The sequence below is a fragment of the Zingiber officinale genome, chromosome 1B (genome assembly GCF_018446385.1).
Source record: "Zingiber officinale cultivar Zhangliang chromosome 1B, Zo_v1.1, whole genome shotgun sequence".
Lineage (NCBI taxonomy): Eukaryota > Viridiplantae > Streptophyta > Magnoliopsida > Zingiberales > Zingiberaceae > Zingiber > Zingiber officinale.
Window position 1 is genome coordinate 114224986 of NC_055986.1, and position 24296 is coordinate 114249281.

Sequence of the window (24296 nt, forward strand, 5' to 3'; positions counted from 1 at the left end):
CGACCTGAGCTGTTTTTGCTGGTTTGGTTCAGTCTGAACCAAACCAGTTTGGTTTCCGGTTCTGGTTCGATCTGAACCAAAACCAAACCAGAGTTTGGTTCCACGTGTGAGGAAGGGACGCAGACTTCGGTTTTGGTCCGCGTGAGGAAGCGAAGCAGCGCTTCGGTTCTGTCCGCGTCACGTGATGATGCGAAACAACGCATCCAGCGCATCCGCGCGTGAGAAGAGGAAGCAGAAGCAAAATGTGCGTCCCTTCCTCTGCACTGCTTCAAGTGTATAAATACATTTCCTCACTTCCTTCTCAACTCACTTCATAAAGCAAAGTATTCCTTCTCCCTTGCTTTCTACTTCTTCTTACTTCTTTCTGAGTTCTGAGGCTTGGTTCGTGATCTGAGGTTGAGTCCAAGTGCGGCGCTCGTTTTGGAGTGTACCTACGAGCGACGCGAGCGGTTGTCGGATCTTGGGAGGATTTTGCCGGAGAACCTCTGCACCGTGGGCGGCAATCAATTCTCTAAAGACAGTCGGCACGTCCGACGCTTCGACCGGAGATACACAATTTCTTAACCCTTACTGTTATTAACGTTTATTACATGCTCATCATTTATTGGTGCAATTATAGATTACTGCATTAGTGTAATTAGTTCTATTACAATTACTACAGAAGCAAAGGCTAACAGAGCTTCTTGAAAGTATGACTATGCATCCATTGATTTTTAAATTGAATTTTATAAGAAAGAGGGTTTAACACCTTATTCTTCATCCAATCTTCTAGTAACAAGTGGTGAGTAATAAATTCTCATTCTATGGATTTAATTTATAGCTTCCAATAACACTTTTTCCTATGATTCTTGGGGCATTTTAGATCTTCTGTTGATTTCTTGGGTGCATATGTGTCCTAGATGTTGGGTGCTCTATCACTGCCTCTTCTTCCTGTATGAGAACTTTGGTAAACTAATTTTTTTCATCAGATAAAGAGTGAGTGAAATTACACTCCGCAAACTTAAATTTCTCATTACAATTTCTATTCGAACTGATGTACCATATGGGCTCATTCCAGTTTTTTTTAGCATTTCAATTAGAGACGGTAGCAACTTGTTTTGCAAGCATATCACAGAGACTTATTGGGACAACAGAAAACACTCATCATCATACTACAATTACAACATCAACATTATTCAACAATGTTTAACGATATAAACTAACAAATTAAGTTTGTATCCATAATTACAAACATTTAGCCAGTTACATTACAATACCAACATTACTTAACACTAACTAACCAAATGAACTACCAATCCAATCAGGATGACAGCTAAAAAAATCAAGTTCACCATCACTAATATCCAAATGAATTTTAGTACATTGATTATTCCCAGATGATGTCCATGAGGAGCGTTGCGTTCACTATTAATTTTACAGGATGAACTAGTATTGCTCGTCACCCACTTTTGCATTTATATTGTCCACATCTGTAATAGTATCTTCTAGGATTCTTGGTTGATCTAGAAACACACATCAATATTCTTTATCCGTAGTCCCTACATGTTACAGGTTGAAATCTCGTATTCTCGATACTGCTATAACTTGATGATGCCATGAAATAACAATCTAATAATCAAATTTTCATTATTTAAATTAAAAAAAATTACAACATTCATAGATTAAAATTTATAATGTCCAAATAAGAGAAGGGAGTTATGTTCAATCTCTCTTAACTATCACATTTATTACTGGTTGAACAATCAAAATTAAGAGAACCTAATTTTGGTTAGATTCTCTTAATTCCCAACCATTCACATTCTCTTAACTATCACATTCAACAGCAAGAATGAACCTAATTCCCAACCATTTCCGAACCCACCCAATAATTAAGAGTTTGAACAATCAAAAACATACCTAGATTTTCGGATGGGAAATGAGTTGAATCCTTCGCTGCGTTTTTTCACAAGGAGCAAGGGAGACGGACCATGCTCTTCTCTTTGCCGGCTCGCTGGGAGGAAGAAAAAAGGCTAGACTTTAGGATTGGATGATGAAGGGAAAGAAAGAAGAGGATGAAAAACATGAATTAAGCAAAAAAAAAAAAAAAAAACTCATTGCATTTTTCAGATGGGAGCAAGGGAGGCGGGCTTCGCTCCTCTCCTAACTTCTTCACACACCTCCTTCTTCCCTCTTCCTTCCAAGGAAGAGACAGGAGAACGCAAGGGTGCAACGGAAGAAGAGCCTCGCTGGGAGGAAGAGAAAGGAGAACGCGAAGAAAGAAGCGACCAAAGAAGTTAGGGCATAGAAGGGGATGCGGCTGAAGCATGATGCCAAGAGCATAAGGTCGCGAAGGACTTCCGTATTGCAATTCAATTTTTAAGTGTGTGTGTGTATATTTATATACACACACACTTAAAAATTGAATTTCAATACGAAAATCCTTCGCGACTCACTCAGACGTGTAGCAGAGGCACGGAAGTGAGGTGCGCTGTATATTAAAATTATATATAGAGTTTTAATATATTGTGCATTGCCCCATGTGTGCCTCCGCTATGCAACTAAGAGTTAGGGTGCTCGGAAGTGACTTGCGCGTCCTGATTTCGACTCACTCGGAGCGTCTGAATTACTTTAGAGCATTCTGACTCAATCAGTCATGCAGCGGAAGTGAGACGCGCAACATATCAAAAATTTATATATATGAGGTTGATATGGCGCCTAACTCACCATCTGTACCATTCATCCGCGATTGAGAGGTCGATGTGCCTTGAAGTGATCCGGACGCCTTAAAATGAATGCACTCAAGGTGTCCAGATTACTTTCAAGCTCCCGACCTCTGGCGAGGGAAGGGTAAGTAATGGGAAGATAACTTTTAATCTTGTTTAGATAAAAGGTGAGTGAAAAGATTGAGGAGAGTGAAGGAGAACTTTTACCTCCATTACTCCTCAAATGATCTATTTTCTTACACCTTAATTTAGGACGTAAAAAAATTACCCTCTCTTCCTCTCCCTTTTCTTCCATTTTATTAGTGAAATTTCTCTCACCCTATCCAAACGGAGGTTAGTCATGTACGGCGAGTTAGATGACTCCACATGTCATTCGAGTTGGTATATGGTGGGATGCTTATCACATGAGGTCACGGGGTCGAAACTCAGGGTAGTCGGGGCGTAAATCCTCGGTCCCTGTGCAACTCACCCCACCTGTCACATGCTAGCTCAGGATGTTATGATTTATTTCCCTCGTGATGACCTTAGGTCGGGTACGACGAAAATACTGGAGACGAGCGATTTCATCTTTTTACCATATGTACGGCGAGTTAGACACCATTATTATAGCCAGGATAGTGTGTGGAAAACACTGTTTTGCTGCTTCGAGGAAACTCGTGAACCCGACCGAAGCCACTCTATTTGACTTCATTTGCTACCTTCCGATCTCTTCATCAGCGATCGATTAGCTCGAGGGAGACTCTGCCGGCGACAGAGATGGCGGTCGATTCATCGTGGCTGGTACAAGCTTTGATCCTCCTCCTCACGTTGGCTGCCTTCTACGGTCTCCGATCCTTTCCGAAGAGACTCACCACCCGCCTCCTCCGCCCCTCCTACTCCGTCCAGGCCCGCCGCCACTTCATCGCCGGGGCCCAGCTCCTCTCCCGCGCCGGGGAATCCCGCAGAAAAGGAGATGATAGCGCCGATGCCCTCGCCCGCTCGGCCTGCGACGAGGCCGAACGAGCCATCGCCCTCGACCCCCGCGACGCCGCCCCCTACGTCCTCAGCGCCCTCGCCCTTGACCTCCTCGGCCTCCACCTTCCCGCCCTCCGATCTCTCGACGCGGCCCTCTCCCCTCCGGCTTCCAGGTCTCTCGAACCCCGTGAGCGCGGCGACGCCCACTTCAAGCGCGCCGAGCTCCGCCTCGCCGTCGACCGCCGACAACACCTCGATCCGGCCCTCGCCGACCTCCTCGAGGCTGTCCGGCTCAACCCCGAGAACGCCAAAGCCTTCTGCCTCCTAGGCGAGTGCTACGTGGAAAAGGGTTTGCCGGATGAGGCGAAAAGGGCTTACGAGACTGCGATCGGGATCGACGACTCACTTGTCGCTGCCGATGAGGCTCTCCGGAAAATGTCCGCCACAGAGGTTGGATCTTGATCGTCTCTGTTCCTCGATTACCAAAAACTCCATATTTTCCCTGATTTATCATTGTTGGTTTCCATCAGTACTCAGCCTTCACAACATCTTTACTCTGTTCTTCTCTATCATTATTAGCATAATCTGCAAACCCTAACTCTAAAAAATCAAGAAACAATGCAAGCGCCTTGTATCTTGGTATATATTTTCAGCTTCTCGATGATAAAAATTATGTGCCTTTTTTGTTTCTTGGTGAAGTTCTTTCCATTCTAATGTCTGGCTAAGTTATCAAAGTTTTGGGAATTTTAGGGTTCATGCTTCTTATCATTTGATACATTACAATTCATATATTAATTCAACTTTTCATATGAACCAACAGTAAGAAGAATCATGAGTAATTGAATTGATTTGATTCTGTTCGATATGATTCAATACAAATTTTATCTTATATCCATTCATTTAAATGGTTGAAAGAGTGAAGACCTATTTAATTTAAATGACCGAATGTGACCAAGAGTTGAATCAGTTGCCAATACTAAATAACAGCTAATAAATGGTGATTTGCAAGTGTATATGTGCAAAAGTTTAGACTTGGATATATAACCCATTATGAATGTACGTGTTTCGTATTGTATCGATGATAATGTTGATTGTTAAGAATTTGAATGGATTTATGTAGATGCTTATGTTTATTTTAACACACATAAGCAGTCATTATTGACTATTTATCGCTTGTAAGAAGATTAGACTATGCAGTAGACTTGCTACCGATGAATGATTCCTTTTTGTAAATGAAACGGGTCTAATTGTAGCACAACGTCCTCATAGTACGTCTCCTTGTTACGCGAAAGGAGGTAAGCATCCACTAAATGGTTAGGGAGTGAGAGTAGATTTTTTTTTAAGAGTATACGTCTATTGAGAATTAATTTCTCCTCTATTATAATAAATTCGTCGCCCTCGAACCATCTGGGCACTTGGACAAATGAAATATGGTAGAGTTACACGTAGATTGATGGAGTCCATAAAAATGAAAATAATAGGCTATTAAATTATGTTTATATCCTTGAATTTTTGTCTGAAATTTTTTTCTCTACGTATCATTATTCTTTTATCCTTTTATCATAGATTACATCACCTTTTCCCCATATTTGTTGGGATGGTAAAGCCATTGAACAAATCGAATTGTGTTTAGACCAATCTAATGGATATAACATCAGTTAATTCGTCGGTTATTAAATTAATCGATTGTTTTTATCACATTAATTGACTCGTGCTTGACTCTTGTAGATGATTAGTTAATTGTTATTAAATTAATTGATTTTTTTAATGTGGCATTAATTGACTCGTGCTTGATTTGTAGACGAGTACTTAACTGATGCATTGAATTTTAAATTTTATAATCGAACGAATAAATCAAAATTTAAATAAAACTGAATAAATTAATTGATTTTTTAAAATTTAATTAAGATTTTATTGACCCTTAATTGCTATCACTATAAATCTATAATTATGTCCACCCGTCTCTGAGAGTTCTTCTCCCAATTATAGGAAGGAGAGTAAATCATAAATAAATATTTTTAATATATCCCTAAATTATATGAAAAAAATAAATCATGAAATTAATTTATAACTTACGGTTAAATCATTATGGAGTGAGACAAATCTTTTCTAAAAAAAATATTTATTCGTCAAAAATTAATCTCTATCCACTATAACAAATCTATTACTTTCAAGTGCACCCCTTAATTGCTATCATTTTTGTAGCAAAGGTTCGTTCAGCTAAGAAGGGATGAATGTGTTTTAATCGTATAAAATGGGGCTACACTGGAAGTTTGCCAACGTTTCGAGGATTTTGAAAACTATAGGGGCTTAAATAAAATAGTGCAACGTTCAGATAAATTTCATCGGACCATAATTAGAGCGACGCCATCGATGGCAGGTGGAGAGAGAGCGGGAGTAGAAGAACAAAAGCGCATCAATCGCCGATCCTCTCTCGGTAGCCATTGCTCGCCCTCCCTCTCCTTCCTTCCTTCTTTCATCCGCCCTCGGTTCCTCCGCCCTCGGTTCCTCCGCGGTCACCTTCTAGGGCTTGGGTTTCCGCCTCCCGACGCGGGGAGATGGGGCAGCAAACGCTGATCTACAGCTTCGTCGCCCGGGGCACCGTCATCCTGGCGGAGTACACCGCCTTCACCGGAAACTTCAACTCCGTCGCCTCCCAATGCCTCCAGAAGCTCCCCTCCTCCAACAACAGGTTCACCTACAACTGCGACGGCCACACCTTCAATTACCTCGTCGAGAACGGCTTAAGTGAGTCTCCCGATCCCTTTTCCAGTGTTCCGTGCTCTTGATTCTCTCGTTATCCGATTTCAAAATTTCACCCCGGCATTCTGGATCGTGTTTCTCTTTTGAATCCCTCTTTTTTCGTCGATTTGCGTCTTTAAATAAAGACGATTTTGGAATATGGATCTTAGTTGTCTTTTATCTAGATCTTAATCATATTGATATGAAATCAAGAAATTCTATTTCCATGATAAGCAACCACAGATCTGCTATTTATCAGGGTTGCAAAGTTTTCGTATCGATCTTAACTCTTTCAACTGCAATTTTGATAAGACGTGACTACAAATGTTGATTTTGTATAGATGTTTAAATTAGTTTAAACTGTCTTACTAGAGCTCAACGAAGCCTCAAAATAGTTTGGGCACACACAACTCAACGACGATAACACGAAGATGACTTCATATCGCATCTCTTAAAAGGATAAACTGACCTAGTTTGCTGTGACAATTGTTGCAGCGTACTGTGTAGTTGCTGTTGAATCAGCTGGCAAGCAAATTCCCATTGCCTTCCTGGAGAGGGTCAAGGAGGATTTCAGTAAAAAATATGGAGCCAAAGCAGTAACTGCCTCAGCCAATGGCCTAAACCGCGAATACAAGTATTTATCTTCATATCCCTAAACTAATTGTCATTAGTAAGCACAGTTTAGTTTTTTAAAATTTCTTTTGGGCCGAATACCAGATCCAAGCTTAAAGAGCACATGCAATTCTGTATCGATCACCCGGAAGAGATAAACAAGATAGCCAAAGTGAAAGCTCAAGTTTCTGAAGTAAAAGGAGTCATGATGGAAAACATTGAGAAGGTGATTTTTTTTTTCTTCCCCCACATTGTTTGATGGTTGATAACCGATATTTGAAACCATCTTTCACAAATTTTTTTGATTTTTAGGTTCTTGAGCGTGGTGAGAAAATTGAACTTCTTGTCGATAAGACTGATGATCTTCGCTCCCAGGTATGACATATTCTTCTTTCTTTGTATGCGAGATTACTCATCCCATTTCACTAGTACCACTCCACGATTCTACCTCAAATGGATATATATGTGCTATTTTGTGATATTTCAGGCCCAAGATTTCAGGCAACAAGGCACAAAGCTGAAGAGGAAGATGTGGGTAGACAATATGAAGATTAAGCTAGCTGTTTTCGGTATCATCGCCCTCCTCATTCTCCTCATAATCCTATCAATTTGCCCTGGCTTCAGGTGCTTCTGATGTGGTTATCATCAGTTCCATATCGAATTGGTTCTCAATGTTTCGAGGCAATTTCGTTTAATTCTATATGACGTTATAAAAACGGTGAAACCGTGATCTTGGCGGCCCCGAGGACGACCCTTATCATTCTATTATTTATAATGTTTTGTGTATATATTTGACTCTTCACATATGTAATTTTTTGGTTGAAACATTTGTATCTTCAAGAGCTGAAACTTAGTTCAGTTTGTTTGGCATAAAATATTTTTCTAAATGATCCAATTTAATGTCGATTGAAATTATTTTAATTTATTAAATTTGCTCTAGATATATGAAGTGGCAAGAGTGGAGAATCAATATAAAAGGACAGATAAAAATGGTGTTACTGTTTTATAGAATCGTTAAAGAGGTGCACCATTTGAATTTTTTATCATAAGAACACATCTCCCTCTTAAAATAACACAAGTACCTTCTGACACATGGCATTAGCAAGTGCATTTCAATCTATTTTCTAGTCTAAATCGAATTATATTATAGTAATTATGAAATCATAGCTGTTACACCTATATAGCTTATGAAATCGTAATTACTATAACTACAAGTTCAAATTTAAGATATTGTAATTTTTAATTCGGATTGAATTACATGACATACAATATATTAAATCGAGTTAAATCCAAGTTAAAAATTATAACTTCTCAAATTTATTCACACATTGTAGGAGTTATAAAACGTAGTTACTATATCTATATGATAACTCAATTGTAACAGCTATAACTAAATAATTTAATATATTTATCCAATTTTTTTAAAACTTTTTTTCTAAAACAAATTCAAAACGCGCAAGGAAGAAGCTGCCTCCTCAAATCTCATCCCGAAGTATCTTTCTCCATATCGCCATGGCGATTTCTCTTCGTCTTCTTCTTCGCGCCTCTTCTTCCTCTACTCTCTTCTCTGTTTTTGTTTCCCATTGCCGCCAGCGAAGCCGCCTCCTCTCCCTCCAATGGCACCCCGGTCAAGTCCTTCCTGGATTCCAACGGCAGCTTCTCCGTAGAGCTCGACGGCCCTTGCTACGTGGACTTCGAGTACCTCGTCTACTACGAGACCAGGGTCTCCGGCGTCGTCAAGTATGGCGGTATCGATGACCTCAAAGGGGTCAAGATCCGCCGATTCCTCATCTGGTTGGACGTTGACGCCATCAAGGTCGACCTCCCACCCTCACAGTATGTATACTTCCAGGTCAGGTGAATCACGCGCAAGCTTGGGGTCGACCAGTTTCAGGCAATGCAATCCTGCAGTGGGAATACGGAGCTTTCCGATTGGTCCCTATAGGTATGAGCTTGTGTTGCATTTTTCCATGTCTTTGGATTCCGTTCGATAGTGTCTTGCCATATACCTTTTGTATTTCTTGACCAAATTATGGATCCCAAAAAAAAAAAAAGATCTTCTCGACCTTTTGTAGTTGTTGACCTCAAATCATCTATGTCGCTGGTTTGGAATTATGCTTGTGTGCTCAATTCAATTGCTTCGGTTAGGTTTTAATTAAATTATGTACTGGAAGAGAGTTCCTGCAAAGAAGTATAGCAATCGGAAAAGGTTTGTGGAACAGAAATGCCCTAAGAAAGAGAGAGAGATCTGAGGAGTCTCTTGCGCTTGTAGGTTGTAGGAAAAAGCTATGCAAGATAACTTATCATCTTTACTGCTGGGCTGATGGATGCAGGCGCCCCTTGATAGATAAACCTATGTTGCCCTCTTGCTAGTTAGGAATTGGTCGTTGAGATCTGTCCAGCAGGTGTACCTCGCCTTGTCATTGTTTCTCCCTGAATTTAGGTTCCATTTCATTGAGGATTGCTGTCCACTCTCGCTTTTTGATTATCTGTAGGATTCATTACTAGCCCAAGAAATCAGTGCTAATGTCATCCATCTTTGTTATGCACACTGATGCTTGATCAAGCATCGGTGTTCAAGGAAAACAGTGTTTAAACAACTTACCAACAAGGGAATCACCGATGCGACCACATTACTAAGAAATTCTCTAGTTAAGGTTAGCATCTCTTGTCCATGATGCTCTGAACTGAGTACAGGGGTTCTTATTTCCTATTGGGATTATGTAAGCCATTCATTCATATTGCACTGCATGGATGATATTCAAATGATAATTGTTACTTGCAATTCGTTCCATATAGTTTAGACCTGGCTCATTGTCATTGTATGATTATAAATTATCTGGCAAACTACTGAACTCTTTTTCTTTGTTGCTTCTTTATTCCTGCAGCTCCAAAATTATTCCACCATACCACCCATATGATGGATATGTTGGAAATGTGGTTTTCTGAAATAACTCATAGGCTATCATTGCAACTTGGCATCATTCTGGTAATATCTGCTCCTCTCAACAGTATATTTGCAATACACGTATAATTTACAGAATCGCAAACTCTACAATGAAATATTTCTTGTTGGATTTCTGACTTCATTTAATGTAACAGTGATGACGATCATGTTTATCATGTTAAATATTGTTAGTTAGGACAATTTTAAAGCACTGCACAGATAGCATGAAAAAAAAAAACTGCAATCTCATAAATATTGAGCAAATTTTCATAGGTATATCCTTCAGTGTCCGACTAACCATGTAAGTGCAAACATAGGTCTCCTAGGTAACACTCATTTTTCTTCTGTACATTGATTTCACAAACAAGTATAACTCCATATTTGGAACCTGGGAAACTGTCATTTCTAGTGGATTACAATTTAAGCTTACTACTACAGTCTGAGAAGAGAGAAGAATGCAGGAACCAAGACCACTGCAGACCATGAGAGACCAGCATATTGCAGAAACCTTATTCCAGTGTCAACATTGTATGCTTCCTGTCGCCCAAACCCGACCCTTCTAGCTAGATGGCCTGATGGCTTGCCCTTTGATCTGCCCTTGAGTTCTGGGACATAACATGATGATGTAATTGGGATGCTCAAAGTGTTGCATACCAGAGGGAGCAACTTCTGAGCAACAGCTTTGCTGCAAATCTTAGTAACTAGTATGGTTGGAATGCCAACCAACAGTCTTCCTAAGAAGACTCCAATTGAAAGTTCAGAACTAAATAAGATTTGAATATTCTCTGGTTGAGAGTGGAGATGTGTTTGCTGGATTCCACTTACCTGGATTGGATTTAGAAGTGTAAGAACATAGTTTGTAGAAACAATTTATCGTGCCAGATTAGGTATTTACCAGTCCAAATGCAACCCCATTAAAGGCTGTATGGTATTGGAAACTTGGGGTAGGAAATTCTGGAGTAGGATAGGCAAAGCATAACAAGAATGATAAACTTGCCCAAAAATAAGTGACTGCAACAAGAACCAGAAAAGGTAAAAACACAACTCAATTAGTTCTGGGAAAAAAAATGCTTCTTTGGCATGAAGGTTTTGAAAAGCATAACTATTTGACTGACTGTATACTACATATGCAATATATGTGATATTCAGAGGTATATGTGGTTAATGTCAAAATATTAAATTTTTCTGATTGAACTGGCTGATAAGGAGCATTTTTCTGATTGAGTGAATGCATCCTGATTATCACCATACCATTGTGCCCAGTTGTAATGAAGCCATCAACATGTTCATGAACTGTGAGCCAAAGAGCAAGGAGAAGAACTCCAAAGATGATTCCAGCCACTACATCTATCAAGCTATGCATTCCAAGGTACATCCTCCCTTGACAAAGAAGAAGACGAAATTTCAGATTTCAGTTACCCCAAAATATTATTCTTATGCAATCTGGGATTAGATTATACCTATGCCAATCAGTACAATGAAAAAGGAAAGTAAAGCCATAACAATAGCAACTATGGCATCACTAGCCTTAGGATCTTGTGTGAGAAAGTAGTGTGAAAAATATCTGCACAAATAGATAAATAAACAATTTAAATATGAGGAAGTGCTAAAAAAAACACAAACAAGAGAAGGAAAATGTTATGACCCCAGGAGACAGACAGTATTTAAGCAATGTGAGGATGGAAAACCATATTCCATTGAGTTTTCTTTCTCTTCTTCTGTAGCATTCACTCTCCTCACAGGAGGAGAAATCGGTCTAGGAGCTGACACTATATCCTATAGATTTTTGTTTTTTCATCACAAAAATGTTAAGCAGTAGATCACACCATATATTACTCATTCAGTATGTGATTTAAGCTTCGAAACATACCTTTATAGAGTTCCCTATATAGTCACAGAAGGCAATCAACAGTGTCATTTGTCTCGCTAGTTTCCTGTGGCCACTCTATCAATGAAAGGAAAACAAAGAATAATTTCAAGCTTGTGTTTTGAATTTGACTATGAAAGGTTTTAGTCATACCCAATAGACAATGGGAAGAAATCCAGTGTAGAAAGGCACTGAAACGATGCAAGATATCATTGAAAACATCCAGTCCAAGAAACCATGTTGTGCCCTCTGCATCATTTTAAGAGATACTCCATTAGTTTTCTTATACATGTGTGTGTGTGTTATCTATAGAGTTAACCTGCAGGCAGAGGATAGTCGGGGTTCCGGCGAGGACGCGGCGAGTGATGCAGGGCTGCGTCAAGGCCCGTGCTCTCTTGGAGAGTCTGAAGGAGGATGCGGCCGCCACCCATCCCAGGACGAAAGCGATGGTGAGCGGTTGCCACAATGGGATGCTGCTGCCCATCTCCATCTTCTCTTCGCCGGCCGGTAAATTAGTCTCCCAAGGTCCCTCCTTTTTTATTGAATGGGAAGAGCTGGCGGGAGGCAATGAACGGCGTTTGCTTATTTATGAGATTAGAAGGGACGGGAGAGAAGACGGTGGGAGACAATGTCTACTACTCCCATTGATGTTCGTTTCCTTCTACGCTGACTTTAGTCGCCGGCTTATAAATGCTGCAAGTTCGTCGTTGACTTTCTGACTCTTAACTGTGTTGCTTTAGAGACGAGAGAAGGTCAAAGGGAGAATTAGTAGTGGAAGATCTTTTCTTTTTCATATTGACATAGATGGTAATAACTTGTTTGGATGGGGCCGTAAGGCCAACTTTAATGGTAGGAAAGAAGAGAGGTCATCTTAGCCTTCGGCCTACTAATATTTGGAGTGACCGATTTTATTTTATGAAAAATTTTCATTTATCATCAAAGTAAATCGCGTAAACCTACATAAAGGCTTATCATGACAACCAACGGTTTAGGATCCGTTAATCATTAAGAAGAAAAGTTTTTAATAATACGTCATACTCGAATTTCAAATATCTTATCTATTTTTGAAAGATCTAACCACGACACCATACTCCTAGGGGCAAAAGAGGTCATCTTATAGATATGACAATGTGGAGCACATAAAAATGCTTGTTTAGTTGTGAATTAAAATAGAGTAATATACCCTTCAATAACAATTTTATGCTTAGTAAATATATAAAACTATGTTTTGTATTCACTTCACATATAAGTTAACTTTAATTAGGTGTTGTGGATATCTTAATCAATGGTAGGGCAACTTAATCAATGTATTGTATTGGTCTGTACAAGGGTTGAATCTAGGTAAAATTGTACGGTCATATCCTCTCCCCTGAGGATCATCTGAATTTTTTTTATTTACACCCTTCTAATAAAGTAGGATAGTCGTGAAAGATTTTATCGATGCTGAAAATGATGGGTAAACAGTGAGACCACGTTAGTGGAAAAAAATAATAATAAATTCTTCACGATTCTCCTAGTACGATGGGAACAATTCATTGGATAAGAATATATATAAAAAAAAATTAGTTCTCAAAATAAAGAATTAGTTCAAAATAAAAAAATAAAAGTCCTAAAAACCATAATCGCGATAACAATTAAACACGCATCTTAAAGGTGCCTTTAATTATAATTAAAGATATTTGCCACCATAATTAAAGATATTTACCTTGAAAATTTATTCTTCACTCTCCATTAATAATTTCAATTAATGATTAATTACAAGACTATATTTTATGTGGTTGTTTTTTCCATTTTATATGAAAATAAATTAGTGAATATCTTTGATGTGGTGATGATGAGGGATCCATCTTGCTGTCACGGGGGAGGTCATAGTCAAAACGGTCAATGATTAGATGATGTTGATCGGTCGGGCGAGTCATACGTCGATCGAGAATTAAGCACTGACCCACCGTCTTCGACATAAGGAGTAACCAGACCGACACTCAAGAGACGAGCAGAAGCCGAGTCGAGCGGCACCTCTGCTTGGTCTAGCAACAGGCTCGACATCAGCTGAGCATGCAGACAGTGAACTACCCACCGAGCGGCTATCCCGCTCGGCCCATCAATCAAGCATATGGATAGTGGGCTTTCTGTAACGCCCGAAAATTCTCAAATAAATTTTAAAAATGTTCTATTATTTTTCTGGAATTTTAGAATATTTTTATAGAATATTTGGAGTAGCAGAAGTAGCAAAATTAAATAAAAATATAAAATAACCTGAGCGAAAATTGAACCCGAGACCTATTAGACCCTACGACTTATAAATGACTCTAGTAACCAAGGGGCCCCAGCAAGGGTGTGCTGAAAAAAAAGGAGAGAAATTATATTTATTATTGAGTTGGGATGTATTAACCACTTAACATAAATAGGGAAATTAAGTGGGGATTTATTATTTGATCGACAACTTTTTCCTCACCCTCACCGCCGACCCCTCTCTCTCTCCCGCACCCTCTCGGTGCACAAAACCCAAGAAGACCTAGGGTTCCATCCATAGGGTCGTAGGAGCACCTTCCGGCGACTTCTCCGATACGAGGACGCTCCCCTCCGCAAGAAGGAAGCGTAGACGTAAGAGGATCGCCGAAACCATCTTCTTCTCCGGAAACCTAGCGATCGGATTGTAAGAAAACTTAGCGCAGGATGTAAGTAACCCCTCACCTGCAGTATAAGTAGCTAATCGTACACTTTTATGGTCCTAGTTCGCGTTTATGATCTTAGCGTAGCCATATGCAGAATTAGAGCACACCAAGTGCTCGATAGAATGCCTAGTACAGTTTTATATTACAGTAGGCATTTTAATAGCTCAGTTAAGTGCCATAGAAGCATTTTAAAAAGCATACTTAGTCTTGCTTCAGTTTATATGGGACTATGGTCCAATGGGTGGACTCCCATAGTCGCCTCTAGGTTCAGATAACCTAGCTCTAGGTTCAGATAACCTAGTAAGAGAAAGATACGATAAAATAGTTTATGAACAGTATTTTACTTTTATCAATGGCACTGTACTGGGCTCTCAGTTGTCCTTGAGTTAAGCTCCCATAATCGTCCCTAGGTTTAGATAACCTAGTAACCCTATTGGATTCGGGACTAGCTACCTCGGGCCTAGTTAGGGATGCGCGCATAGCAAGTACAGTTGTCGGGTCCATCAACAGCATATTTATTATATTTACCTATTTATATAAATAATTTTCAAACTTCACAAACCAGATATATGAATACAGCTCAGCTTCAGTTTAGTTTTCTTATTGATATAGCAAATAGCTTTATGTTCAGTTCTTGATTGCCATGACTTGTATGTCTATATGTCATGTTTTAGCATTTTCAGTATGATCATCAGCATGTGTTTCAAAAAGCATCCTTTGAAAGCATGATTTCTTCGAATGCATGTTTTGTGAGGTAGATGGTTCTTACTAAGCTCCCAAGCTTATAGTTTCATTTTCCTTATACTACAGATAAAGGTAAAGGGAAGATGGATTAGCGGAGGCTGGAGGGTAATGCGACAAGATGTGTGTGAGAAGGAACCTTGAATGAAGATTTTTGGGAAACTAGCAAATTTAAAAACTTAGTACTTCCTTATGTTGTTGCTTTTCTACACTTTTAGGATGCTAAGTATCATGAATTGTGAAACTATGCATTTTGCCATGCTTAGACTGTTAATTGTCTTGATATTAGTTAGTAAGGTATGAGTAAGGACATGACTAGTAAGATTGTTCATGCTTTAGTTGAATTTTGGAGGTTCTGAATGAGTTCGTGAGGGATTTCCCTAAAATCAGAAACTCAATCGATCAGCCAATCGATTGAGGAGTCCTCAATCGATCAGCCGATCGATTGGGAGGTAATTCCCCGCGAACAGAGAGCAGCTAAGTCGATCAGCTGATCGATTGAGAAGCCTCGATCGATCAGCCGATCGATTGAAACGCGACTTCCGCGTACATAGAGTTGCCGAATCGATTATCGGATCGATTGAACAGACTGGATCGATCAGATGATCGATTCCGAATTTACCTCCATGCACAGTAGCACGTTGAATCGATCAGTGGATCGATCAAACCACTCCAATCAATCAGCCGATTGATTGGAAAGTCTGATTTCAATTAGAAGTGTCTGATTTCAGCTTTTTGATTAAATAGAAAGTTTAGGTTCCCTTCCTTAGCATATGTACAACTTCAGAAGTGTAGTCTGAATATAAATTTCAGATTTTATAGCAAATAGCAGAGAGTTTTAATTAGTTCAGCTTTTTCGCACCGTAATATTCAATGATAGCCCAAGAATAGTTTAGCATAATGTAACCCCCGGCCTTACAGCCTAGCCAGTAGGAGGTGGGGCGTTACACTTTCAGCTGATCGACTATCTCACTCGGCCCGACAACAGACGACACTTGGACAGAGGACTTTCAGCCGAGCGGATATCTCGTTCGGCGTGACAGCAGACTTTCAGCTGAGCGACTATCCCGCTTGGCGTGATAGCAGACAGCGCAAGGATAGCAAAATTCCGACCGAGCGGCCATTCCGCTCGGCCAAGCAACAGACATAGCGGGATATCCTTCAACATCCTTTTGGGAGTTAGTACCGCTGACAGATGACATGGTCAGACAGAAGATCGTAAGACGGAAGCTTCCACTGTCACTTCAAAGATATGCTTGACCCGTTAAAGTACTGTGTCAGGGACACTTACTGACATGTCTTTTCAAGAAAAATTTTGAGATGTGTGCTCACCTTGGGAAGCATGCATGCACGCTTTTGGGGCTATGTATAAAAGGGGTCTAAGAATCGACGGAGGTATACTTTTACATGCGATATTTACTGTTGCGCTACAGTCTCTCTTCTTATTTCTTGTTTTATCGGAGGCTGACTTGAGCATCAGAGGGTCATCACCGGGGACCCCTTCCTTGGTTCGGCACTGACGCTACTTGTGTTACAGGCGAAGTGAAGTCCACAAGATATCAATAGAAGGACCACGTCTCTAACATCTATCCCATCGACTTTCGGAAAGGATCAATCTTCATATTATATTAGATTGTGTCCTAATAAGGTGAGATGAAGTTGGGAGAAAATGAATTATCTCATTACTTGTTTGGATCGAGGCTAGTTTGGGTTGACAAACCTTGGAGTGATTATCTTCGAATCTCTTCGACTACTGTTCCTCTTCCAAGGATGGATAGGACAGGCGGGACCATCAAATCCTGCCTGTGACAAAACTACACACCAAGTGATGATGTGACTTGATCTCAACTTGAAAAAAAAAAATAATTAATTAATTTAGGAGCTGTCTTGTGGATATTAAATTATAAAACTTATTAGTGATTTTAAAAAAAAATATTTGATATTATTTTTTATGGAAAGAAAGAATTGACAATAAATTTAGAATTTAAAGTATCTCGACCCATTGTTTTTTCGCTTCCATGAATTGTAATTGGGTTAGACGAGGAAGCTCCGCCACCACCGCCGCCGTCACCGCAGACGCCGACGACGACTGGGCGATGGCTAAGGCGGCCGCATGGGCGTGGTACATGCGCAGATCAGGAGCCGACGACTCCCGCGCCTCCCCCGAGTCCGACCTCGGCCGTTTTATACGCCGGCGGCCGCCGCCGTCGCGGTACAAGCAGGAGGCTGCCTCCGCCAACACCGTGGCGGCAGCAGCGGATGAGGTGGGGCCGACCGGCGTCGCCGTCCCCTTGCTGGATTTCTACGAGATCGAGAGGATCACGAGGCAGCTGGAGAGGCTCATCGGCGGCGACGGCGGGACCCTGCGAAAGGAGTCGGCTACGGGCACGGCCACTGCATCTCTCTCGCCGCCCTCGCCTTCCACCCCTTCGATGACTCCAACGAGGAAGGCTAGGAGGAAATGGGCGTGCCACCCCGCCGGAATATGCGGCGAGGCGGGAGACGCGGTGGGTGCTGCGCCGCTGGTAGCTCGCCGGCGGGGAAAGGCAGCCCGCCAGTAGTACACTAAAGAATTTGTTGTAATTTTGGAATAATTCCATGCCTCATTAAGTAGCTTCAAATCTTATGTAAAAATTGCGCCCAACTTTTCTCTCCAAAAGTAGGTTTTTACGTCTCCCACATCCTCGTCCTCCTCCTCCTCCTCCTCCTCCTCCTTCTCATCATCATTATCATTATCATTTAAGTTAACATCTCCAAAAGTAGGTTTAAGTAAATATTGGACTAATGAACTACCTATTACAAATGCTTTTTAATTTTTTATAAAAATAAATCAATCATCTCTAAAATTAATCATCTTCAAAATTAATCGACATAAATTGATATTACATCAACTTTAAAAAAATCACAATCTTTATATTTCCGTGCTACCTCAACCATATATTGTTATCGTCTATTCGTCTTCACCCTAAGGAGCCTGCCTGTGAATGAGTTCTACATGGGACACAAATCACATTGAACATTATCTTCACTAGACTAGACGACATCAAAGGAGGGACCAAGGTCGTCTGGTTTTAAAAATCCCAAGGTAAAATGTAATTTACTAAATGTCTAGGGGCAAACTAAAAAAAGTAAGGATATTTTGGGCGACAAACTCGGATCCTCTTATCTATTGAGTTGCTTGTATTTTTGTGATGGATATTTGAATAATAAGCCTCTTGCTTTTGTGTGTGTGTGTGTGTGTGTGTGTTAGATTGAAATTGATTGACAAATGTTTTGGAGACGTAGGTTCTTAAGAATATAATGATTGATGACATTTTGTTCTATAGCTTTCTTGGCTTTCAATTCTCTACAAAAATCCAACTCTATCAATATTTATATTTTGATTTTTTTTTTAACTTTATTTTCTATTAACAATTGCACAAAGATTATATTATAGATTATAACTCTCAACAAAGTCCTTATGAGAATATAAAAAAAAACTCATTGCACAAAGCAAAAGTTATGAACTAAAGCTGCTAGATTTATACCCCTAAACACGATACTATCGAAATCAAAATAAGTAAATCATAAAGCTCTAGTACTAGTAGGGAAGTAAAAACATAATAATCAGAAAGCTTTTAGAGTAAACCACCATAATTGATCAGAAATTCCTGGTCTTTGGGACTTCAAAATACTTCAAGAACTGAAGTGTAATGATCAGCATGAAGTATTGAAATTTGTTGAGGGTTAACCACCATAATTGATCTGTCTTTAAATACTTTTGGACTATAAGTCTGAAAAGAAAAGGCCTTGCAAAACAAGTGATGTAATGATCGGCAATGCATCAAATTCACTCATCCATAGATCAAAAGAAAGATCAATCAAGTAGTGAAATTTGTTCCAAAAGATTAAGTTTGATTAAACGTTCTATATTGTGGCAACAAAATCACACGCGCCAAGTAAGAGCTACTGCATTTTCAAACGACGGAATAAGGATACAAACACTTAAGTTTTCAGTAAACTAGCTATGGTGTACAAAAGGAAGATTGCAATGTATGCAAGGGCTTAAATCTGACAAAATAACAACAATAGATCAAAGTGCAGTGCATTATTGATCTAACAAAGAATGAGGTTCTGCAATTCCACCCAAGGGAAGAAGTATACAAGCACTGAAGTTTCTGATAAAATACATCTAGTGTCAAAAAGAAGATCTAAAATGTTTACAAGAACAACAAATTTACACACACGGAAGTTTATTTAGCAATGAAACCTCAAAGTGCGGTATCAATCTGAAACAGTATGAAGTGTTGCATCAACACACAAGGGAAGAAGTACACAAGAACTGAAAGAACTTCAACAAATTTGTGAACACAAGGTAACATAACCACTAATCAAGCATCGATTAATGTATCAGATATAGGAGGTTGTGTTTGATTTATGAAAAATAGCAACGAAAGCTCAAAGTGCATTATTGTCCTGACTGCATGAACTTCTCATTCATCACAACTCTCAATGGAGATAACAAGCAAAGGAGTTTTCTAAGATTATTACGGAAACAATTACCACTTCAAGTCATAAGTTGTAAAACAAAGATAGTTATGTAACCATAAAAACAAGGAATTGATTGTTTATGCGACCAGCATATGTGAAAGAATCAATGAAGAAACAGAATAACCATAAACGATCTAATTCATCAAGAACAAATTATAATACTCAGCCGGATGAGATTGATCAAAAGTACAATATCTAAGTGAATAATCTTGCTGTGAGTAACCTCAATCATCTGGTTATTTAAGATCTTATATTGTGCTATCTTAACAATCAAACGATGCATGGATCAACAATAACAAGATGCAAATGAAACTATTCTTTAAAATCAAAAGATCAAATTGGGCGACAACAACCGAACTGATAGAGAGGCCAAGCCTGCATTTGTAGCATCTTGTGTTCATTCAGAGCGTTTGAGCTTGTCGATGCGCTGGTTGAGCTGGTTGATGCGGACCAAAAGCCCGGTGACGGAGAAGAGGAGCCAGTAGAGGAGGAGCGCGGAGCCGATGAGGAGGGCATTGCGCTGGCTCTTGATGATGGACTTCTGGTGGCGGACGTGCTCGGAAGGGGTGCAGGCGTGCTCCTCCTCGCAGGTCGGCCGCATCTCGTACTTCCAGTAGATGTCGGCGAGGAGGAAGAGACAGAAGGGCACCACCGCGAGGAGCGGCTTCAGGGCGCTGCGGACGACGGCGACGAGCCCTCGGCGGAGGACGTCGAGGCCCGGAAGCGTAAGGAACAGAAGCATGATGGCCTCCGCGCCGGCCGCATAGCCCAGAACCACCCACTCCAGAGCCATGGAAGCAAGATCGATGGATCAGCGCGGAACCCTCACAACCCTAATCGGAGGCCGAAGCAGATCTCGATTAGAAAAACACAAAGCGATGCTTTGGCGGATTTAACGACCTCAACGAGGAGACTAACAAAGGAAAGCATACGAATACTACAGAACACACTTTTCTACCTCCTCTATTTGGGAAATCTATTGGTTCAGCGGAAGGGTCCCATATTTTTCCAAATGGAGACCAGGATGCGGAGACAGCGGTGGATAGCGACGAAACCTCGATTTAAAGACGACTCAGATGAAAATTTGATTGAAATTTCCAGATAAATCATCAAGAATTACCAAAAATATCAAGAGCAAAACTTTATAATCCGCCAAAATTTACATCGAAAGAATTATAAACACAACTAATGCAATTACAAACCTACGGATGCGATGCAACGCGCGTCGTGCTCGAACGAGCGGCGCTGGTGGTTGTAGTGCTAGTGGTGGAGGCGGTGGCGGAGGAGGCGGAGGAAGATTCGCCGGCTGTATTGGTGGGTGCTGCGGCGGTGGATCCCCGGGTGTAGGTGGTGGTGAGTCCGTGGGATCTCCTTCGGTACCTGCGTCCGGGAAGTCCGGGCGCCATTGGCTCCTCCAACACCAACGTCGTCGTCGTCGTCATCGTCGTGGTAATTTTTGACAGCGCGACGAAGACGCGATTCATGTCGGGACGCTGCTTCGGGTCGGCCTGGGTGCAGAGGAGCGCTAGCTGAACGCACATCGCTACCTGCTCCGCTTCTGCGACGCTGATCGCCGGCGACAGGGCCGGATCCAACAGCTCCACGCTCTGCCCCTTCTTGTAAAGCTTCCATGCCTGGTCAGAAAAGAAACAATTTTTAACCTGTGATTTCATATAACTTCTGTTAATATCGTAGCGTATACCCATTCAAGGAGGCTGCCGACGTCGGCGTCGGGGAGGGAGGCGAAGGTGGAGTTCTTGCGGCCGGCGACGAGCTCGAGGAGGAGCACGCCAAAGCTGAAGACATCAGCCTTGACGGAGAGGACGCCGTGCATGACATACTCGGGGGCCATGTAGCCGTTGGTGCCGGCGACGCGGGTGTTGACGTGGGTCTGGTCCTCCGGGAACAGCCGAGCCATGCCGAAGTCAGCGATCTTGGGCGTCCAACGGCCGTCGAGCAGGATGTTGCTGGCCTTGATGTCGCGGTGAATGATAGTGGTTTGCGCCGACTCGTGGAGGTAAAGCAGCCCTCGCGCCACCCCGAGGATTACCTTGTACCGCCGGGCCCAGTCCAGCTCCGCCTTCCTCTTCCTCCGATCAACCCCCTCTTCTCCCCCTGCTCAATTCCATCAGCAACAAAAGGACTTCAATTTAAAGTTGCTGATCGAAGAAAGGTTGCATCTTTGATAATTAAGTCCCAATTTGATGAAGAATAACAAAAGGAAGGGAATCCTGAAGGAAGAAGGGCAGGAAGAATGGGCATTAATGGCGGTGGAGCTTACGGGAGAAGAGGAGCTTGTCGAGGCTCTCGTTGGGGACATACTCGTAGACGAGGAGCTTGTCGTCGCCATGGGCGCAGTAGCCGTAGAGGTTCACCACGTTCTTGTGCTGCACCCGAGACAACAGCAGCGCTTCGTTCTCGAACTCCCTCGCGCCCTGCTGCGACCCCCGCCCCAGCCGCTTCACCGCCACCTCCCGCCCGTCCTCGAGCCGCCCCTGCTTCCGCATTAACCAAAACCCTAATCAACACCCAACTCATCTTCTTCTGAATCAATTCATCAATTGTCTCTGCCACAATACCTTGTAGACTGGACCGAATCCCCCTTCGCCAAGCTTGTGCTTGGGGCTGAAATTGCTGGTGGCCGCCACCAGCGTCTCGTACCGGAACACCCTTTGCTCCGTCGCCGCTATCGCCGCCAAGTCGTCCTTCTCCTTCTTCCCGTCTACAACCGCCACAGAGAATCGAGGAATCAGATGGCGACGCAAGCTCAAAAATCCGGTGCGAAAGAAGAGGAAGAACGATAAAAGACCGACCTTTGTGGCGGCGATCTCCGAAGAAGCGCTTCACGATGCCGCTGAAGAACTTCTTGCTTCTCGTGGCCATACGAATCGAGAAGGAGAAAAAGCGCCGGCGATCGAGATGGAACAGGGAGTCAAACCATCGATCTCGTTCTGACTGATTCCTTTGTTGACAATTTTTTTTTTTTTTGCTTGATTTTTTTCAGGCTCGCAGTTGTAAAGAAGCCGCGGGAAAGACGAACGAGAGAGATATCTGAGATCCACGATCAAACTCATCAACCATTGGGAGAGCGGGTTGGAAATGGGTGCTTTTTGTGGATGTTTCCTGCCTTTTATCCCAAACTATGCTATGCTTGCCGCTTGACCAAAAACGTAGTCAAATCTAACTACCGGCACGGCTCTTAGCATAGGCCCACATCACCTGACTAGAGTTGGTCTGTTAAGTGGTAACAATTGGGTACGCGGTCTGCTAACGTAATTACCGGGTCAGATAACAGGTGAAGAAGTGAGTTTAATTTTAGCAAATATCTCAAATTCGGCTCGTAAGAATAAAATAAGAAATAGGGCTAAATGTTGGGCACAACCCTATTTAATGGGCCTCCAACGACGGCCCACGTTGTAACAAATGATGATCTCGCTAAGAGATAGGGATTCCATAAGAAGGGCGGCCGTCGGAGAGAGATCGATCTTACTGATCAAGAAGAGTGTGCACGTTCGATCGACGAGAGAGGAAGCTCCGGCGGCGACGACGACGGGATGAACATCGACATCACTGCTGGGGCGAAGCCGGAATACCCGGTGATAGACCGCAACCCGCCCTTCACCAAGACCGTCGCCAACTTCAGCACCCTCGATTACCTCCGCCTCTCCACAATCACCGCCGTCTCCGTCACCGTCGGCTACCTATCCGGTACCTCCACGCCCTCCCAATCTAGTATATTCCGCCTCAATTTCTCGATCACGGTTAGGGATGGAAATTAATAGATCTCGCTGGTAGGGATCAAGCCCAACGTCCGCGGACCTTCCATGGTGACCGGAGGCATCATCGGGCTTATGGGTGGTTTCATGTATGCATACCAGAACTCTGTCGGCCGACTCATGGGTTTCTTCCCCAACGAGGCTGAGGTGGCCCGCTATAAGAAGGCGTAGCCGGTGTTGCCGATCCTTCGAATAACGAAGTCTTGTTCTTGTTTCCTGCCACTCCTTTCCTTCTGCTAGGGAATAAAGACTTAGCTTTGTCCTTTATTATGGCACAGTTGCATTTGGTTAGTATTATAAACTTGTTGCTTCCTGTTGTGCATAATATGACATTCTCAGCTTCGTGCGAGACTGAGTGATTGATGCTATAATTGTTTTGCCTTATTGTAGTGACACTGGTCATTTTTGCAAGATTGACTTGCTCATAGATTTGCATTTGATTATTATTTTACACTAATTGCTGCCTATTGCGCAAATATTATTCTGACAGTTTGCCATTTCTCTCCTGTGTTGTGGATTAGTTCACAAAATTCTGACTTGTTAAAGATTTGCAATTGTTACAAGCAATCAATAACTTGATTCTATTCATTAGAATGCCATTGCAATACTTTGGCAATGTTTATGAAGAGCTTTGTTACTGCAAATATTTCTGTTATCTTGTGGAAAGAAAGGAATTTTATTTGTTCTGCATTTCCTGAAATTGACAGTTATGCAGTGTTTAACTCAAAATATCAGCTATTTTTTATGGTT

General features: G+C 41.7%; 6 protein-coding genes across 7 annotated transcripts; 4 read left to right on the forward strand and 2 right to left on the reverse strand.

Moving 5' to 3' along the window:
- Nucleotides 1–3353: 3353 nt before the first annotated feature.
- LOC121973839 lies at nt 3354–4344 on the forward strand. The gene has a single exon (XM_042525187.1). The coding sequence runs from the start codon at nt 3459–3461 to the stop codon at nt 4116–4118; it is 660 nt and encodes a 219-aa protein (XP_042381121.1). The 5' UTR covers nt 3354–3458; the 3' UTR covers nt 4119–4344.
- Nucleotides 4345–5710: 1366 nt separating this feature from the next.
- LOC121973829 (putative vesicle-associated membrane protein 726) lies at nt 5711–7890 on the forward strand. The gene is made up of 5 exons (XM_042525177.1): nt 5711–6404; nt 6894–7032; nt 7116–7236; nt 7323–7385; nt 7498–7890. Exons 1-5 carry the CDS (start codon nt 6215–6217, stop codon nt 7642–7644), a joined length of 660 nt encoding a protein of 219 aa, XP_042381111.1. The 5' UTR covers nt 5711–6214; the 3' UTR covers nt 7645–7890.
- A 625-nt stretch (nt 7891–8515) lies between these two features.
- On the forward strand, nt 8516–12676 carry LOC121988709. 2 transcript variants are annotated; one of them, XR_006114100.1, is made up of 4 exons: nt 8516–8955; nt 9899–9999; nt 11221–11326; nt 12150–12676. XR_006114100.1 is itself a non-coding variant. In XM_042542313.1 (2 exons), exons 1-2 carry the CDS (start codon nt 11186–11188, stop codon nt 12333–12335), a joined length of 327 nt encoding a protein of 108 aa, XP_042398247.1. In that variant the 5' UTR covers nt 10011–11185; the 3' UTR covers nt 12336–12676. The 2 variants fall into 2 exon arrangements, 1 of the variants encoding a protein (XP_042398247.1); XM_042542313.1 differs by lacking the exons at nt 8516–8955; nt 9899–9999 and having other exon boundaries at nt 10011–11326.
- Nucleotides 12677–19970: 7294 nt separating this feature from the next.
- LOC121973859 lies at nt 19971–20665 on the reverse strand. Its single transcript, XM_042525210.1, has one exon. It carries the CDS (start codon nt 20561–20563, stop codon nt 20168–20170), a length of 396 nt encoding a protein of 131 aa, XP_042381144.1. The 5' UTR covers nt 20564–20665; the 3' UTR covers nt 19971–20167.
- Nucleotides 20666–20810: 145 nt separating this feature from the next.
- LOC121973850 (putative serine/threonine-protein kinase) lies at nt 20811–22756 on the reverse strand. The gene is made up of 5 exons (XM_042525198.1): nt 22584–22756; nt 22350–22492; nt 22052–22265; nt 21473–21885; nt 20811–21404 (listed from the first exon to the last, which is right to left on the reverse strand). The coding sequence occupies exons 1-5, from the start codon at nt 22651–22653 to the stop codon at nt 20973–20975; spliced, it is 1272 nt and encodes a 423-aa protein (XP_042381132.1). The 5' UTR covers nt 22654–22756; the 3' UTR covers nt 20811–20972.
- A 454-nt stretch (nt 22757–23210) lies between these two features.
- On the forward strand, nt 23211–24003 carry LOC121973868 (NADH-ubiquinone oxidoreductase 20.9 kDa subunit-like). The gene is made up of 2 exons (XM_042525219.1): nt 23211–23478; nt 23566–24003. Exons 1-2 carry the CDS (start codon nt 23325–23327, stop codon nt 23715–23717), a joined length of 306 nt encoding a protein of 101 aa, XP_042381153.1. The 5' UTR covers nt 23211–23324; the 3' UTR covers nt 23718–24003.
- The last annotated feature ends 293 nt before the right edge of the window (nt 24004–24296 follow it).

What these genes read in the sequence shown, in the direction of transcription:
- LOC121988709 (XM_042542313.1), top strand. Translation starts at nt 11,186, where the DNA reads ATGCATCCTGATTATCACCATACCATTGTGCCCAGTTGTAATGAAGCC. An exon ending in ATCAAGCTATGCATTCCAAG is followed by an intron (nt 11,327 to 12,149) that starts GTACATCCTCCC and finishes GTTAACCTGCAG; the next exon opens with GCAGAGGATAGTCGGGGTTC.
- LOC121973859 (XM_042525210.1), bottom strand. Translation starts at nt 20,563, where the DNA reads ATGGCTCTGGAGTGGGTGGTTCTGGGCTATGCGGCCGGCGCGGAGGCC.
- LOC121973839 (XM_042525187.1), top strand. Translation starts at nt 3,459, where the DNA reads ATGGCGGTCGATTCATCGTGGCTGGTACAAGCTTTGATCCTCCTCCTC.
- LOC121973829 (XM_042525177.1), top strand. Translation starts at nt 6,215, where the DNA reads ATGGGGCAGCAAACGCTGATCTACAGCTTCGTCGCCCGGGGCACCGTC. An exon ending in GGCCTAAACCGCGAATACAA is followed by an intron (nt 7,033 to 7,115) that starts GTATTTATCTTC and finishes GCCGAATACCAG; the next exon opens with ATCCAAGCTTAAAGAGCACA. An exon ending in TGATGGAAAACATTGAGAAG is followed by an intron (nt 7,237 to 7,322) that starts GTGATTTTTTTT and finishes TTTGATTTTTAG; the next exon opens with GTTCTTGAGCGTGGTGAGAA.
- LOC121973868 (XM_042525219.1), top strand. Translation starts at nt 23,325, where the DNA reads ATGAACATCGACATCACTGCTGGGGCGAAGCCGGAATACCCGGTGATA. An exon ending in CACCGTCGGCTACCTATCCG is followed by an intron (nt 23,479 to 23,565) that starts GTACCTCCACGC and finishes TCTCGCTGGTAG; the next exon opens with GGATCAAGCCCAACGTCCGC.
- LOC121973850 (XM_042525198.1), bottom strand. Translation starts at nt 22,653, where the DNA reads ATGGCCACGAGAAGCAAGAAGTTCTTCAGCGGCATCGTGAAGCGCTTC. An exon ending in GATTCGGTCCAGTCTACAAG is followed by an intron (nt 22,266 to 22,349) that starts GTATTGTGGCAG and finishes ATGCGGAAGCAG; the next exon opens with GGGCGGCTCGAGGACGGGCG. An exon ending in CGACAAGCTCCTCTTCTCCC is followed by an intron (nt 21,886 to 22,051) that starts GTAAGCTCCACC and finishes GGAATTGAGCAG; the next exon opens with GGGGAGAAGAGGGGGTTGAT.